The sequence below is a fragment of the Microcaecilia unicolor genome, chromosome 2 (assembly GCF_901765095.1).
Source record: "Microcaecilia unicolor chromosome 2, aMicUni1.1, whole genome shotgun sequence".
Classification (NCBI taxonomy): domain Eukaryota; kingdom Metazoa; phylum Chordata; class Amphibia; order Gymnophiona; family Siphonopidae; genus Microcaecilia; species Microcaecilia unicolor.
Window position 1 is genome coordinate 67,938,048 of NC_044032.1, and position 18,297 is coordinate 67,956,344.

At 40.8% G+C, this 18,297-nt stretch overlaps 1 protein-coding gene across 1 annotated transcript in view; it reads right to left on the reverse strand.

Moving 5' to 3' along the window:
* ADAMTS12 (ADAM metallopeptidase with thrombospondin type 1 motif 12) overlaps positions 1-18,297 on the reverse strand; it is a 744,436-nt gene that overhangs the window by 346,725 nt on the left and 379,414 nt on the right. Inside the window, exons 9-10 of the mRNA XM_030193011.1 lie at positions 11,723-11,867; positions 5,860-5,952 (exon numbers count right to left, since the gene is read on the reverse strand). Coding sequence (XP_030048871.1) covers positions 5,860-5,952; positions 11,723-11,867 — 238 coding nt within the window. The remainder of the gene's footprint in view (positions 1-5,859; positions 5,953-11,722; positions 11,868-18,297) is intronic.

Consider the following 18,297-nt stretch of genomic DNA (forward strand, 5'->3'; position numbering starts at 1 on the left):
TGCCAGGATACCAACCGGGCACCCTAGGGGGCACTTCTAAAAATTAAAAAACAATAGCTCCTAGATACAAAGCTCCCTTACCTTGGATGCAGAGCCCTCCAAATCCCCCACAAAACCCACTACCCACAACTGTACACCATTACCATAGCCCTTATGGGTGAAGGGGGGCACCTACATGTGGGTACAGTGGGTTTTGGTGGGGGGGTTGGAGGGCTCCCATTTACCACCATACGTGTAACAGGTGGGTGGGGGATGGGCCTGGGTCCACCTGCCTGAAGTGCACTGCACCCACTAAAAACTGCTCCAGGGACCTGCATACTGCTGTCAGGGAGCTGGGTATGACATTTCAGGCTAGCATAGAGGCTGGCAAAAACGTTTTTTTGGGGGGTGGGGGGGTGGGAGGGGGTTGGTGACCGCTGAGGGAGTAAGGAGAGGTCATCCCCGATTCCCTCCGGTGGTCATCTGGTCAATTGGAGCACTTTTTTGAGATTTGGTTCTAAAAGAAAATGGACCAAGTGAAGCCAGCGAAATGCTCCTCAGAGCTGGCCTTCTTTTTTCCATTATCAGCTGAAGCCGGCCATGTCTTACAACGTTCCCATCCCACCTCCATCCCGCCTCCCATACCCTTCTGAAATGCCCCCTTTAACTCTGGAGCCAGCCAAAATCGGCTTTCCATTATACCGATTTGGCCGGCTTCAGGAGATGGCTGGCCATCTCCCGATTTGTGTCGGAAGATGGCCAGCAATCTCCTTCGAAAATAAGCTGGAAAGTCAACATGGATTTAGTGAAGGGAAATCTTAACTCACCAATCTACTAAATTTCTTTGAAGGGGTGAACAAACATTTGGATAACGGTGAGCCAGTTGATATCGTATATCTGGATTTTTAGAAGGCGTTTGATAAAGTACCTCATGAAATACTCCAGAGGAAATTGGAGAGTCATGGGATAGGATGTAGTGTGCTATTGTGGATTAAAAACTGGTTAAGAGATAGAAAACAAAGAGTAGAGTTAAATGGTCAGTTTTCTCAATGGAGAAGGGAAGTTACTGGGGTTCCCCAGGGGTCTGTGCTGGGACCACTACTTTTTAATATATTTATATATGACCTAGAGATTGGAGTAACTAGTGAAGTAATTAAATTTGCTGACGACACAAAGTTATTCAAAGTCATTAAATCGCGGGAGGATTGTGAAAAATTACAAGAGGACCTTACGAGACTGGGAGACTGGGCATCTAAACGGCAGATGACGTTTAATGTGACCAAGTGCAAAGTGATGCATGTGGGAAAGAAGAACCCAAATTATAGCTACATCATGCAAGGTTCCACATTAGGAGTAACAGACCAAGATAGGGATCTAGGTGTCGTCATTGATGATACGTTGAAACCCTCTGCTCAGTGTGCTACTGCGGCTAAGAAAGCAAATAGAATGTTATGTATTATTAGGAAAGGAATGGAAAACAAAAAATGAGGATGTTATAATGCCTTTGTATCGCTCCATGGTGCAACCACACCTTGAATATTGTGTTCAATTCTGGTCGCCATACCTCAAAAAAGATATAGTGGAATTAGAAAAGGTACAGAGAAGGGCGACGAAAATGATAAAGGGGATGGAACAACTTCCCTATGAGGAAAGGCTAAAGCGGCTAGGGTTCTTCAGCTTGGAGAAAAGGTGGCTGAGGGGAGCTATAATAGAGGTCTATAAAATAATGAGTGGAATGGAACGGGTAGATGTGAAGCGTCTGTTTACACTTTCCAAAAATATTAGGAGTAGGGGGCATGCAATGAAGCTACAATGTAGTAAATTTAAAATGAATCGGAGAAAAGTTTTCTTCACTCAACATGTAATTAAACTCTGGAATTCGTTGCCAGAGAATATGGTAAAGGCGGTTAGCTTAGCAGAGTTTAAAAAAGGTTTGGACGGCTTCCTAAAGAAAAAGTCCATAGACCATTATTAAATGGACTTGGGGAAAATCCACTATTTCTGGGATAAGCAGTATAGAATGTTTTGTACTTTTTTTGGATCTTGAAAGGTATTTGTGACCTGAATTGGCCACTGCTGGAAACAGGATGCTGGGCTTGATGAACCTTTGGTCTTTCCCAGTATGGTAATACTTATGTACTTATGACACTGTCTGCCTCTACACCCCTTTTCGTCCACAAAAGTGTCTGCAAGTATCCAAACATCACTGTGGTACACAACATATCAGCAAGAGCTAAGGAAGACCACTTTAATCTTCACTATTTTTCCCTAACATGACAACAAGGCTTGCAGGGCTGTTGGAGTTTGTGCTTATACATAGACCGTAAGAGGGGTCCAATGGACTGAGACCACACACCAACCTGATGCTTCCAAAAAGGCCCAAATTAGTACTGTATAGGCACTATGGGCTGGATTCTATATATCATGCTCAAAAGTGGAGCCAGAAAAGATCAGCACTAACCATGATTCTAAAAATGGTGTGTAACCTCTTATAGAATCCAACCGAGCACTGATCTTTTCTGCACCCTGGCTTTTAGCATCAGACGCCTGCTGAAACCCGGTGTAAATGCTGGCGCCCATGACATGCTCATGCTCCTCCCATGGTCACTCCCCCTTTTGAGTTGTGTGTAAAGGGACTTGGGCAAAATGCATTATAGAACAACTCGCAGCCAGATGTGCACACAAACCCTAATTACTACTACTACTAATCATTTCTATAGCGCTACTAGATGTACGCAGCGCTGTACACATTATATGCAGGTACCTTCTCTGTTCCTAGGGGGCTCACAATCTTAGTTTTTGTACCTGGGGCAATGAAGGGTTAAGTGATTAGCCCAAGGTTACAAGGTGCTGCAGTGGGAATCAAACTCAGATTGCTAGGTTCAAAGCCCACTGCACTAACCATAATGGTGCCCATTAATGTTGTTAGCAGTCAATTATTGCTCATAAATGGCTCGTTAGTCAAATAAATTGTGTGCACATCTCGAGATCAAGCACAAATTTAGGAATCAAAATGTAGGTGCTAAATATAGAATCCGGGGGTGTATATGAATACATATATATATTTACAATGGCAGTAGGAATCAACACTACCATGTAGCACTATATCGTACATATGTGAAATCCAGAGCAGTAGCAATGAACAAGATTGTAAGAAATACCCCACCCCCCATGCTCAACCTGATAATGACAGAATTACTTTCCCTATTAAATATATCTCACTATCTATTATAGATAGCCATAATTCAGGGGACAGAGCTGTGTGTGGAGAAGCTCCATTGATTCAGAAGACAGTGCAAGGAGGCCCTAGACAAGATCTCTATTTTCCCCAGGAAAAGTTCTAAAGGGGAGGGATCATGCTTACCTGGTCATAGAGCTGTCCGTCATAGGAAGGAGGGACCCTTGGAACTAGGAACAGTTTCTAGGCTAAATAGAGAGAAGGAAGTAGAGGTGCGGGATAAATATTATGGGGAGGAAGAGACAGAGCCTATGTGGTTGGAGATTACAAATCTTCGGGCTGAGGAGGGCCCAGCAGAGATGGAGGTGGAAGAACCAGCCCAAGTGAATTGGGAGGAGTTGGTTCCAACACAGCTGAGGAAAGCATGGAGTTTAGCTTTTGATCCTTGTACTTTTCTGTACTTTGAATTAAAGATTGGTATGTTTTTCCCACGTGATTGAACTGACAATAAAGACTTATGACAAATTTAAAAAAAAAAGATTTTTGTAGAAGTCTTTTGAGTTTGTTTATGATAGCAGTAGGCGGGCCAGTGTGAAAAAGTAAACAATGGCAGGGAGGTATCTGCCTAGCCCTGGTGGTGGCAGGAAAGCGCCAGGGCTGTATTTTTCCTTTTTGGATTGTGATATTATTGGAGCTAATGTAAGGAGCTTAGAGCCTTATTTTAGGTAGGTCAGGAAGAACCTGGAAGCAAGGATCTTGGAAGCAGAAATTGAAAGCCTTTTGACCCGGCAAAAAGTGTGTATGTGGGTTCCCCCCAGAATAAAGGGACTTATGAAAAAGAAAGGGCCCTGAACTCCCTGTGGGTCTGAAAGGGGAGGGAAGTAAGAGGGAAAGGCTCCAAACACAGCCCTGCTGCAAGGGATGTAAACATTTTGAGGAGAGTACTGCAGGGAGAACAAACCTTCCTGGGACCAAGCTGTGTTTTCTGCTGTACTTGCTCTTGGAATGTTATTTGTATGTGGAACTCCCGTGAAGCGAGGTGGATTATAAAATTATCCCAGAGGTGTCTTCTTAGTAACTGATTTGTGTAAGCGGGAAAACACTGCTTGTTTGCAGGGCCCCAACCAGAGTAAACAAACCTGGAGGAGAAAATCTGCTAGAAGGATGAACTCCCAGCTGGTGGCCTATGTACCCATGACAGCAGTTATTAAGTGAGTTGTGGCTACTAATTGCAGGTTTTTTTCCATTCACAAGCAGATTTTCTTTAATAGATTGTGATAGTGGATTGCACACTTGAGTTTAGAATAAAGTTTGTCACACATTTGATTATTGTTGGGAGAGTTGCCCTGTGATTATACACTATGAAAGGTTTGTAGCCAATATTGACAATCTTAAAATTAGGCTGCTTTGATGGCTTTACCTGCAGATATGAGAGCTCTTCCTCTTTTCAAATAATTTATTATTATTTGGCAACATTTTCTGGAATTTAACTGTTATTGGTATACCTGCACTCCTGAGAACAATTTATTTCACTTTATTAATGAGTTTGTTAGTAGGACCGTGTGTCTGAAATGGTGCAGCTTGTCACATATATCATTATGGATCATTAATCTTGTGGAAGGTGCAGAATAGATAACCTGCATCAGATTGATAATGATTATTGTCACAGGACAAAGCATTTCACTGTTGCAAACAGATAACTTCTTGCAAACTGCCATCCCTCTCAATTTTACAGACGCATACAATATTCTGTGTTCTCAAGAAAAATAATTTTCCTTCAGTGCAACAATTTTGTGTTTCCTGATGTGGAAGATAAACAATCTTGCTGCCTCTTCAAAGCAAGAATTACTGACATGTTAAACGGAAAATGTCCTTTGGAGAATGATGTCTAAATGTTTATATAGTTTGAAGACAATTGTACTGATGACTGAAAACTGTTCAATTTTACTTGAACTTCTGAAATAGGGGAAGTCATGTATATGTGTCAGAGGATCTTAGCTCAATAATTATGAATGTTGTATTTTAAATCCTTTCTTCCCAAAAGCATTAAAGAAAAAGTGTACCTCTTAAAGCAGATATATGCTGAAACAAACTTTTTGTTGTGAATATTTTTCAGGTTGAATGAAACGTGTTAGAAATATATAGCCCTTTCAAAGTCCTTGAAGAATTGGAGCATAAGATTATTAAAACACCTGTCATGATTATTGTTGGCCATTCTTGAAATAAATCATCTAAGTAATGTATTCTGCCACTTTCTAAATGAATTATCCTCCCCCAAATTTCTTTCATCAGGTCCATTATAAAAACCTATTAGCCACTGCTGACCCAAGGCATGGAGCCTTACTGAGAGCTTGTGTCCAGATATTAATTATCACATGCTGCTCAAGTACCGTATTTTAACACTGATTTTTTTAAAGCACGTATCACTGAATTATTCAACCTACTACTCTCTTTAAGCAAGATCTGTCATGGCAGTTCACAGAAAGCTGAAAGTTTAAAACCATACCTATAAATCACGATAAGTACAATCTATACGCTAAAAATTACATTAGAAGTTAAGATTAGACTCACGAGAATGTGACAAGTAAGAGAGTTGATATTGCCAGTGCATACATTGACAGGCACCACTTCTGACAGGAACTGAAAGCAAATTTGTAGCAAATTGCAGACTCACTAACCCACTGTTTAAAAGTCACTCTCACCTTGTTTTCCCCACATTTTGTTCCGTCTGCAGCAGCATCAAGTTTTGAACGACAGAAACCTTTTACAGAACACCAGAGTGTCTGGCAGATATTCTGTGGATGGGGAAAAAATAGGGAAATAAGACACATTTCTCAAAGGAAAAAATTTGCAAAACTTATTTTCGAGAGTCCTTGTCTCATGATTAAACTGATACATGAAACAGCTCTTGAAGCTTTCAGTGAAAAGCCATATAGAACTAGATTTTATATATCACACCTAAAAAAATCGGCACAGAAACAAAAGACGCCTAGGCATAAAATATAGAATAAGCCTAAATTTGCATGCAGTTTATAGAATATGCTGAGCTCCCATCCGCATAACCAAATTTAGTCAAGTAAATTTAGCACCTAAATTATGCACAGAACAGGTGTATTATATAACACACATAAATTTTTAGAAATGCCCATGACCCGCCCATTCCATGCCCATGGCCACACCCTCTTTCCAATTATACGACTTAGAATTTATGTGCATCACATTATAGAATATGCTTGACATTTCGGCACGTAAATTCAAATTAATGCCAATTAATGTCAATAATTGCTTAAGTGGCAATTATTGGTGCTGATTGGGTCATTAATAAATTAAGTTTGCGCAAATCCAGAACACGACTGGATTTGCACGCACAACTTAAGTCACGCTGTACAAAGTCTGGGGGATAGCCTGTAAATCTTAACAGAGGTGAGTTATCTGTTATAGATATTACTGATACTACTTTGAATTTAGCTCACACCTTTTCACTAGTAGCTCAAACTGAGTTACTTTCAGCTAAAACAAGGATTTTTCTAATCCCAGGAGGGTTTATAATCTAATTTAGTACCTGAAAAGATGGAGGGATAAGTTATTTGCCCACTTAGGTTTTCTCATCTAGCCAGACACGTACAAAATTCCATCAGGAGACACTGGCACATATTGGAAAAACGTGATTGTTTCAAAAACAAGCACATATACCTACCTCTTGGGGTAGATTAGAATCATAATCTCTTTTTGTAATGCGGACATAATTGATACAACTCATATAATTTTTATATCCTGATCCATGTGTTATTTGTTTATCCACATCGCACCATATCCAAGAATGCTTCTTTAAACTAATCTTACATGTCATCTACTCTTTCATTCTGCCGAACCGGAACATTCTTTTGCGCATGCTCAGCTCTTACTTTTTTAGTGCAGTCTTTAGCTATTTAAATAATAGATAAGTTGAATCAATATTTTTGCCTTGAATACTTCGTTTAGACTGCTGCAGAAGGCTTTGGAAGCATCACTCTTGAGTTGTTTGGTAAGTGACAAGGTCTATTTTGACATTGGGGCTTTATTTTCATAGCCATCGGTACTTTTTTATCACTATGCACTTTCTTTATCTTAAACACTGTATATATTTACATTGTTTTCTCGGCGGCGTGCCTGGCTTACTCTGCACTCACGGCGTCTGTATACAGCATACATTTGATTAGTGCTTTGATTAGACGTTGCTTGCGGCTAGTTGTGTCTTCTTAAACAATCTTAATTGCACTTTTAAAGTTTTGAACATGAGCCTCTGAATGATATGCTACAAGGTTTTTTTTCGGCAATAGATGTTTCTATTAGTCAATGTGCTTAGACCGGGAAAGTATCTTGGACAGAGAAAGCAGAGCTCTGTTCCTTATAATGTAATTGTCCATTGATTGCTCACATTATTTTTCTAAAAGAACTAACATAATATGAGTGCATTTGCATGGTTGTGGTACCATGGTCTCGCTTTAATCCGTTTGGTCCCCTCTCTTTTAAAGCCATGGTTTTTAACGATTTAACCTCTAGTAGGACTTGTTTGGCTCACCACTGCATGTGTTTTAACCTTTTCGTTTATATCAGGATTCTATAGTTTTTATTACAAGATTTTGAGACTTTCCATCACATTATAGAATATTCTGCACATATGTTTTATTTTGTGTAACTCTAGTGGCACGATAATTTCTCCTTCTTCCCTACAATTTTATACTGTTCTCTTTTATACTGTTCTCTCTTATAGGATTGTGACATCCATTAACATAAACATGAAAGAAAACTCGTTTTCTTTATAACCCTTTGGAACATTACAAGGTCAGTTGCTTAGAGCACAAAAACACACACATCTTTACATGTAATTTTAAGTAACATAGTAGATGACGGCAGAAAAAGACCTGCACGGTCCATCCAGTCTGCCCAACAAGATAAACTCATATGTACTACTTTTTGTGTATACCCTACCTTGATTTGTACCTGTCCTCTTCAGGACACAGACCGTATAAGTCTGCCCAGCACTATCCCTGCCTCCCAACCACCAGCCCCTCCTCCCAACCACCGGCTCTGGCACAGACCGTATAAGTCTGCCCAGCACTATCCCTGCCTCCCAACCACCAGCCCCGCCTCCTACCACCAGCTCTGGTACAGACCGTATAAGTCTGCCCAGCATTATCCCCGCCTCCCAACCACCAGCCCCGGCACAGACCATATAAGTCTGCCCAGCACTATCCCCGCCTCCCACCAGTGGCTCAAATGAAATTACTGCAAGGGCCATGCAGTAGCCAGGTGGTAACTCCAAATTGACGTGGGTTGGGTGCACGGAGGCACCTCCGCGGCTTAGTAAAAGGGCCCCTGTAGGCACATTAAAAATGCTAAAGTGACCTAGACATTTGTTTTACATGTTATGTACAATACCTATACACGTAATAAGTTTTTTTTAATGCATGACTCTTTTAATATTACTTTTATGCGCATTTTTAATTCTAAGTTTTGTCTTTAAATGTATATATGGTCTTTACATGATCTTGACTTTTAAATGATTTGTATGTTTTTTTAGACTCCTGAAGCAGGCGCATAGGCGCTGAAACACAGCTGCTGTGTCGAGTCACTTGATGTTCTTTAATAAAGACTTTTTATTGTATATATGTCTCCCCTGGTTATTAAAAGGGCCAGATTATCCTACTCCTGTCTTTGCTGCACTACTTTGATGTAGGAATTGAGGGTTCCTCCACTTTCTGTGGCTGCTCCTCACTTCCCATTTTACTAAAGTCAGCATGTTTGAAATCCAGGACTGAGTTTTGAGCGGCTGCCCTCTGCTCTAGCTGTTATATCAAATTAAACAGTTTGATAAACACTACTACCCAGGTGAGCACCCACTCTGACATTAGACACATTTTCCCCATTTGTGAGTACCAGATCCAGAGTTGCTCCTTCCCTTGTGGGTTCCCTCTGTCTGAGCAGAGAACTTTGAAAGGCATCCACGATCTCCCTACTTCTTTCCGAGTCTGAAGAAGGAACTTTCCAGTTCACATCTGGTAAGTTGAAATCTCCTAGTAACAGCACTTCCCCTTTGTTTCCCAACTTTTACACATCTGCAATCAGATCTTCATCAAGCTGCTCTGATTGTGTCGGAGGTGTAGACAACACTCATGTGGATAGAGGTTCTGTCTTTTCTTTTCAAGGCAATCCATATTGCTTCTTCCTTTCCCCAGGCCCCCTGCATTTTAGTCATGTTGATATTGTTTCTCACATATAGAGTTACTCCTCCACCATTTTGATCATCTCTATCCTTCTTAAATACATTATAGCCCAGTATGTTTGCGTCCCATTCATGGGAGCCATTGAACCATGTCTCCATGATAAAAACAACATCTATATCTGCCTCTACCATCAGGGCTTGCAGATCATGAACTTTGTTGTGTAGACTACGTGTATTTGTGGTCATTGTTATCCAGCTACATTTCAGTGGCAGTCTCATCTTCTGTATAGTTTGTGTAGTCTCACCGTCTATGGCAGACATTTTCAACCCAGTCCTCAGGGCACTCCTAGCCACTCAGGGTTTTCAGGATAGTCCCATTGAATTCAATGGGGATATCCTGAAAACTTCGACTGGCTAGGTGTGCCTCCAGGACTGAGTTGAAAACCTCTGTTCTACGGTATTGCTAAGAAGTGAATTGCTAAGATTGTTGTTTTCATTGCTTTTTTTTTACTACTGTCACAGCTTGTCTGTTGCTGGGGCTGACTACCTGAATTGACCTGCTTCCAACTGCTACCACCAGTTTCTAGTTTAAATGTCTAGACACAAGGATTCTTTTTTGGGCACAGTGAGATGTAGCCCATAATTACAATATAGTCTTTTGTTTTTCCATGTATTGCCCCAACCTCCAATTTACTTAAAACCTTCTTGGTGACACTAGGCTTTAAGTCACTTATTGAAGTTCTCAGTATTTTGTAATCTTCCCTCTCCCTTTCAATAAGTAAGTAGTACTTTTGAAAAAGCTACAGTCTGTACCAAAGGTTTTAACCCTTACCCCAACTCCTGGAAAGCTCTCTGGGCTACAAGTGGGGTATTATTGGCTAGATCATTTGTTCCCAGTTGGAACAAATTATAGTCAGTATTTGTTTGGTACTCTTGCTAGCTGAGGATCCTGGAAGGCATTTTACTTTGCTGGGCTCCTTGAACTGTGTTCCAAAGTTAATGCCTCTGATAATGGAATCCCCTAGTAGCAATAATGTTCTGATTTGAGTTTCATTTGTGCTTGGGAGTGTCTTTTCTCTTGAGCTACCTTCATTGGTTCTGGTTCCATCTCAGTTCTTTTTTTCTTGTGCATCACAATGCTCTAATGAAGCAAAGGAGTTACATAGGGGCAGCAATTGTGAGGGCAGATGTTTCTGTGTCACATGTCATAATCCTCCTGAGCCTACTGTGACCCATTTATTCCTGGGTTGTTTTATTCTTTGAAGCAGTGCTGATATATTTGTATGTTTTGTGTAGCGATGAAAGCTTCTTTAATTGCATCCAATTCCTGCTTAAGGGGGTCTTTTACTAAGGTGTGCTAGCATTTTTAGCTTGCATTAAAAATCTGCTGGTGCTAAATGCTGAGACGCCCATATATTCCTATTCATTTAGCACCAGCCGATTTTTAGCGTGAGCTAAAAATGCTAGCACACCTTAGTAAAAGACCCCCTAAGTTTGCTAAGTCCCTCTTTTATGCTAGCAAGCTGAAGACAGATGGGGCAAGACCTAAGCTTCCAGATGGTGTGCTTTGAAACTTAAGCACCACAATTATTACATTGAATAAAAGCATTTTGATTGGCTGGAGATGGTATTAACAGGTGTACTATGAAAGGGTTAATAATGTGTAACAATACCTGTATGTAGCTGAGGACTATTGTTAAAGACTGTTAGGTTGTCTATATATGACTAGAAAACCCAGGGGTAGGTGAGGTGTAGAGAGGGTGAGTGGGATTATAAGCCTCACAGTGACAATTTGAAACAAAATCCAGGTTTTCCTAGAATCTAACTTTTCTCCTTTGAAACCAAATATTCCCAATAAATATTGTGATTTCTTTAATCTCAATGTGCAGAATTCCAATAAATATCGCCGTTTCTTTATGTTAATCTCTAACTGCAAATTAACCCAACTGTAAGACTAAAGCTACTCTCCTTATCTAGGACTGGCAATGGAAAATAAACCTCGCAGAGCCAAAGTTAGGAAAGTTCAGCAAGCATTAATAAAGGGTTCCTTTTACTAAGGTCTCAGGCCCAAAATGGACGTGTGCCAATTTTTATTTTGTCACACATCCATTTTTGGCACTCCCTAAAAAAGGCCTTTTTTTGCAGGCGCACTGAAAAGTGGACCTGCGCACGCCCAATACACGCGTCTACATTGCAGGCCATTTTTCGGCACACCTTAGTAAAAGGACCCCATAGTATTATTATAGAACAAATTTTCTATGAAAGCAAATATATCAAAATACTACCCACATCATTGGGAGCACATGGTGCCTTCCAAATAAAACTAAACATAACCTCGTAACTTTGAAACAAGAACTTACATCAACTTCTTCACAGAATGTAGCATTTGGCCCATATTGTAGCTGGCACTGGTGATGCACATCATATAACACCCCTGGGGCAACGTGTGAAGGCTTCAAGTCTTTCTTTGCTGGAGCGTCATCAAGACAGGATCCCCAGCCTCGGCTTAAGGTCAATAAGAATCATTATTTATTGATTGCAAAATCACTGAAATCATATATTTACAGACCCATTTTAGAAAAGACGTAGAAGTCAGAACTGAGACATCCAGGTCAGGACTTCTCCATTCTCTGTAGCATTTTAGAACAGAATCTGTTGACATAGAGGCTGTTCTAAAATACAGAGAAATTAATGTTTATGTACCGAGTGTGGGTGACATAAACATCCATTTTCAGAAAAATGTATAAAATATCGATGTGTTCAAAGCTAGCACATAAAATGACAATATAACTGGTTATTGGTTTTTGCAATTTTAGAAACATAACCAGTTATTAACCCAACACTGTTACAGTGACTGGTTTGGCATGGGGGGCATCACTGAGAGATTATGGGACAACCCCCTAAATTCCTCCAGTGGAGTGCTGCTCAATAGCAGCTGTTTACCAGATCCTAAATGTGCTTGCAAGCAAGTGTAACTTTCAAAGTCAATCTTTGAGGACATAAACATTTAGACCCCAGTATTATTTATTCATTATTACATTTGTATCCCGCGCTTTCCCACTCAAAGCAGGTTCAATGCGGCTTACATAGTAAAAAGAATACAGAATATTGTTAGAGAGGTTAAAAGTTAATTATACCAGAATAATAGACGAGATGAGTAGATTATAAAATGGGGACTTAGACTTTTATGCAAGAAAAACATTTAAGTGCCAGTTTGTGCATGTACCAAGTGCAAATAAGGCTTGTAAAAAGAGGGCCTTAATATTAAAAGCTGCCATAGTAAAAAAATAAACATCAGGAAAAAGTGTCAGATCAAATCATAGATGCATTTAAAATAATTTAGGGGCTACCTATGATATCACTAGGCAATCGTCCATCTTTGAAAATCCATTTGATCATAAGATCTACACATGTCAACATATGATGTCATGTGATACTTCATTTGTAGTCTATTGTACACTCACGGCCTTATTTTCGAAAGTGATGGGCGCCCATATTTCGACACAAATCGAGAGATGGGCGCCCATCTCGCAAAGGCGCCCAAATCGGTATAATTGAAAGCTGATTTTGGGCGTCTTCAACTGCACTCCATCACGGGAATGAACAAAGTTGACGGAGGCGTGTCGGAGGCGTGGTGAATAATCGAAAAAAAAGGGCGGCAGAAGCGAGAATTTGGGTCACTTTTGCTGGACCCTTTTTTTTCACGACCCAAGTCCCAAAAAAGTGCCCCAACTGGCCAGATGACCACCAAAGGGAATCGGGGATGACCTCCCCGACTCCCCCAGTGGCCCCTAACCCCCTCCCACCACAAAAAAAGAACTTTAAAAAAATTTTTTGACAGCTTGCATGCGAGCCTCAAATGTCATACCCAGTTCCCTGACAGCAGTATGAAGGTCACTTGGAGCAGTTGTTAGTGGGTGCAGTGGACATCAGGCAGGCAGACCCAGGCCCATCCCCCCTACATGTTCCACTTGTGCTGGTTAATGTTGAGGACATCAAAAAACCCCAAAACCTACTGTACCCACTTGTAGGTGCCCCCTGCACCCCTTAGGGCTATGGTAATGGTGTAGACTTGTGGGCAGTGGGTTTTGGGGGGGATTTGGGGGGGCTCAGCACACAAGGGAAGGGTGCTATGCACCTGGGAGCTATTTTAATTTTTTTTTTAATTTGTAAAAATGCCCCCTAGGGTGCCCAGTTGGTGTCCTGGCATGTGAGGGGGACAAGTGCACTACGAATCCTGCCCCTCCCATGACCCAATGCCTTGGATTTGTCCCGCACCTTCGCATGGCCGCCCACAGAGATGGGCACCCACTTTCGATTATGCCCCTCCATGGGGTTCATTTTGGAAAGACAAAATAAAAAAGGGGGGGGGGTATAAAGCAGCATCTGGACATTTTTCTCACAAAAACACCCAAATCAGTATTTTTGAAATCTATTTTTAGACATTTTTCTATGATGTCTGTCAGAAGTGCATTCAAATCACAAGAGGGTGTGTCGGGGGCATTTTGAAGGCGGGATTAGGGTGTGTCTAACAATTGGACGTTTTACAGCCATAATGGAACAAAACAAAGACATCCAAGACTAAAACTAAGACGTTTTGGTCTAGACCTGTTTTCAGAATGAATAACCAGATCGTGGCTATTTTTCAAAATCTACACGCCAGTCCCATATAAGTCCAACAACTATCCCAGTTAAATTGGATCTAGCAGTAATTCATTTAGAGCAAAGTCTTCATTTTAAACTGTTTTTAGGTTTTCTTACTCTCAAACATATATCAAACATATACAAAAAATTTTAAACATATATTGACAGTTTTCATATTTTTCAAGGCAACCTCAGAGGCGCTCACTGCCAAAGATGTAAATCTGGCAATGCAACTAGCGCCCACTTCTTCATCGGTTCACCCAATTTCCTTAATTTTTTAACTTTTTTTTTACTATTTTCTTATCAATTAAATTACTTAAATTACTTATCTTTTATTTTGCAATCAGACCAAGGGGTTCAACTGCCCGACATGCATGTTTCGCTCTGCACCGAGCTGTATCAAGGGCTGCCCCCTATAGTCTCTCCCAGCGCCAGCTCTACTTTATTTTAACGGGTTTACCTAAATGACCAGATAAACACTGGAGGGAATCAGGTCAGGGGTGAACCTCCAATACCCCCCAGTGGTCACTGACCCCCTCCCACCCCAAAAAATGTGAATAAAAATATGACTTACTAGCCTCTATGACAGCCTCAGATGTTAAAGTCTGGTCTATTAGAACAGCATGCAGCTCCCTGGAGCAGTGAAGTGGTTGATGCAGTACACAGTAGGGGATCCAGGTCCTCTATCTGTCACACTTGTGGTGGAAACTGTGACCCCTCCCAAGGTCACTAAAACTCTACTGTACCCACATAAAGAGTCTCCCTTTACCCATAAGAGTATTGCAGTCGTGTACAGTGGGGGCAGTGGGTTTTGGAGGGCTCAGGGAATAAGATAACTGAGCAAAGGTGAGATGTATACCTGGAAGCATTTTTATAAAAAGTGCACAGAGGCAGTGCCGTAGCGAGGGCGGCTGACACCCGGGGCGGGTTGCTGCTGCGCACCCCCTCCCCCCGGGTGCAGCACGGTGCACCCCCCTTAGGCGCGCCCCCCCCCCCCCCCCCGGAGCGCTTACCACTACCATAGAAAACGGGGCAGGCGGGGGGGGCATTCCGCCAGGATTGCACGTCGCTGGGAGCTGCGTCGGCTCCGCTGGTTCCCTGCTCTCTCTGCCCCGGAACAGGAAGTAACCTGTTCCGGGGCAGAGGGAGCAGGGAACCAGCGGAGCCGACACCCCCCCAGCGGCATGCACCCGGAGCAGACCGCCCCACCACCCCCCTTCCTACGCCACTGCACAGAGGTGCCCTCTAGGGTGTCCCATTGCTCTCCTGGGATGTCTGGGGGACCAGTCTACTAAAAATGCTGGCTCCTCCTACATCCCAGTGGCAAATTTCTATGTTTTGCACTTATTCATTTTTTTTTTTTAAACGGACCAAAAAACAAAACGTCCAAAGTACAAAACCTTGTTCGAAAAAATAAGGTAGTTTTTTTTCTTTTTTGAAAATTACCTTCTTTCCTATTCAGATTTTGGATGTTTTGTGCAGAATGGCCAAAATCAGACTCAGACGTCATATCAAAAATGCTCCTCTATGTCCCTGTAAGAATTTCTACATAGGACAAACTTCTAGAAAGCTTAAGTTAAGGATGAATGAGTACAAGAGTAGCATCACCCAACTACAGATGGAAGCTCTTTCATTGCCACATTGTCATCTTTTGGACATTTGTTTTCTGATTTGCAGTGTTTTGTTATTGACTATATTCTCCCACAGCTTTGCAAAGGTGATTAGCCTTTGCTACAGATATAGCAATAATGGATACATCATTTGGATACAGTTGATACTGATTTGAATGGCACCATTATTTTGAGAAATGGGAATAAAGGAGACCTATGACTGGCTTATTTTGAATTGGTGCTACTATATGAGCCCAGCTGCCATCTTGTGTGTATCATGATGAGGTAACATTAATTGGGTATTGAATATTTAATATGTGAGTTTTTGAACTTTCTTTTTACTTTTAATTTTCCATTTCAAATATTACAAATCACAATTACTACATTGTGACAATTAAAAATAACACAAAAAATTGAAGTAAAATAACAGGAAATATAATATGCATTAATTTGACCACAATATTGAGATTTTTGGATTTGTCGAAGGATAACCAGAATGATGGCAGGAGTTCTTGGCTTTGGAGCAAGAGTACAAGCGCTGGGACTGAAGTTATTATTGAGATTTCATTGCTCGTGTGTTATATTTTTTCAGAATAAGTTATATATGTTCTTTGATCCCAAACAATTGATAGAATTTATTGTGTCTAGAGGAGAGGAAAGGATTCACAATCCACTTGAGGTAGGCTAAAATAAGCTCAAGTAGGCTATGATATTAATTTTTGATTAATATTTTCATTTGTTTGCGTGTAATCTCTTTTTTATTTCTTTGATCTCTAATTTTTTATAGGGCCCTGTTTACTAAGGTGTGTTAATGTTTTTAGCAAGCCTACACTTAGCACACACGCTAACTATGTAGGCGCCTATAGGGCTATTGTAGGCGCGTACATGGTTAACGCACGTTAAAAATGCCATAATACTGCTTAGTAAACATTGCCCTATTAAGGTCCATGTTTGTTTTCCCTGAGGCAGTAAACATTTGACTGTGAAACACTGGCCAGTGTCAGAGTATGGACCTTTAAAGATATGTTTATAATTCACAGTCTATTTTGACACGAGTTTTAGAGCGCTGTTATTATTATTACATTCTGATTGCATATATAAGGAAGTTTTTTTGCTGTTGTTGGTGGGTTGGTTTTTTTTTTTTTTGCCAGTGATTGAATGTTTAAGCACTGTTTATTGTAAATACTTCTGTGACTGACCTGAGGTTTTTTCTTTCTTATTTGAATTATTTTCAGAGGAGTTTTTGATTTTCTGTTTTCTTTTCTTAATTGGACTGTTAACAATGTAAGAAGAGCCAAACTGATCACAGCAATGGTCCATTTAGACCAGTATCCTGCCCCCAAGAGTGGAATCAAGGTCACAAGTACCTGGCAGAAATCAAAATAGTAGCAACATTCCATGTTACCAAGCCCAGGGCAAGCAGTGGCTTCCCAATGTCTATGTCAATAATAGACTATGGACTTTCCTCCAGAAACTTGTCCACACATTTTTTGGCATTCTACTAAGAGAAATAGAGGACTTAACTTAATGTGTATCGTACGGGGAGGTATCTCCGTTTTGAGTATCAGATTATCAACATCAGAATTGCTCAAGAATAATTCATTGACCCCTGATGCAGGCGCTGTGCACCAAAACACAGCCTGTGTCGGGTCACTAATACAAGATTGATGTTCAAGCCATATGATTAAAAGCTCTGTGTTCCTACTTTGAAGGATCGTAGTGCTTTCTTGTTGATGTTTTTGGACTTTGACTTGTACTTTGTACCCTCCCTGTGTACTTTCAAACATTTTTTAAATCCAGATATGCTAACCACTGTTACCACATCCTCCAGCAATGAGTTCCAGAGCTTAACTATTCTTTGAGTGAAAAAATATTTCCTCCTATTTGTTTTAAAAGTATTTCCATGTAATTTCATTGTGTCCCCTGGTCTTTGTACTTTTTGAAAGAGTGAAAAATTGATTCACTTTTACCCATTCTACACCTCCATTACATCCCCCCTCTGCCATCTCATTTCCAAGCTGAAGAGCCCTAACCTTTTTAGCCTTTCCTCATATGAGAGGAGTTTCATCCCCTTTATCATTTTGGCTGCTCTTCTTAAACTTTTTTCTGATTCTGCTATATTTGTTTTGAGATACGGTGACCAGAACTGAATGCAATACTCAAGGTGAGGTCACACCATAGAGTGATACAGAGGCATTATAATACTTTTGGTCTTACTATCCCTTTCCTAATAATTCCCAGCATCCTGTTTGCTTTTTTGGCCATCACCACACACTGGGCAGAAGATTTCTGCATATTGTCTACAATGACACCTAGATTATTTTTCTTGGGTGCTGACTCCTAAGGTGGACCCTAGCTTCAGGTAACTGTGGTTCAGATTATTCTTTCCAATGTGCATCATTAAGTTACTGTGACAGTGTATTAAACCAGAGATGTTTCACCTTTGGTTTCTGAGGGCTTTTCTCCAATTTTCAAAAAACAGATAACATCAGCTATTTTGAATGCTTGTGTACAAGCTGGAGTCAGTTTTGTATTTGTTTTAGGCAGGCCCTGGAACTGAGTAACTTGGCAGCTCTGGGCACTCACATTTAGCTGAGTCCTTCTATCAGCTTTTTTATTTAGATGATTCGAGCCAACCAACTGCAAGACTGGACAAGAAAAGGGAAAGGGGGAAGGGAAAT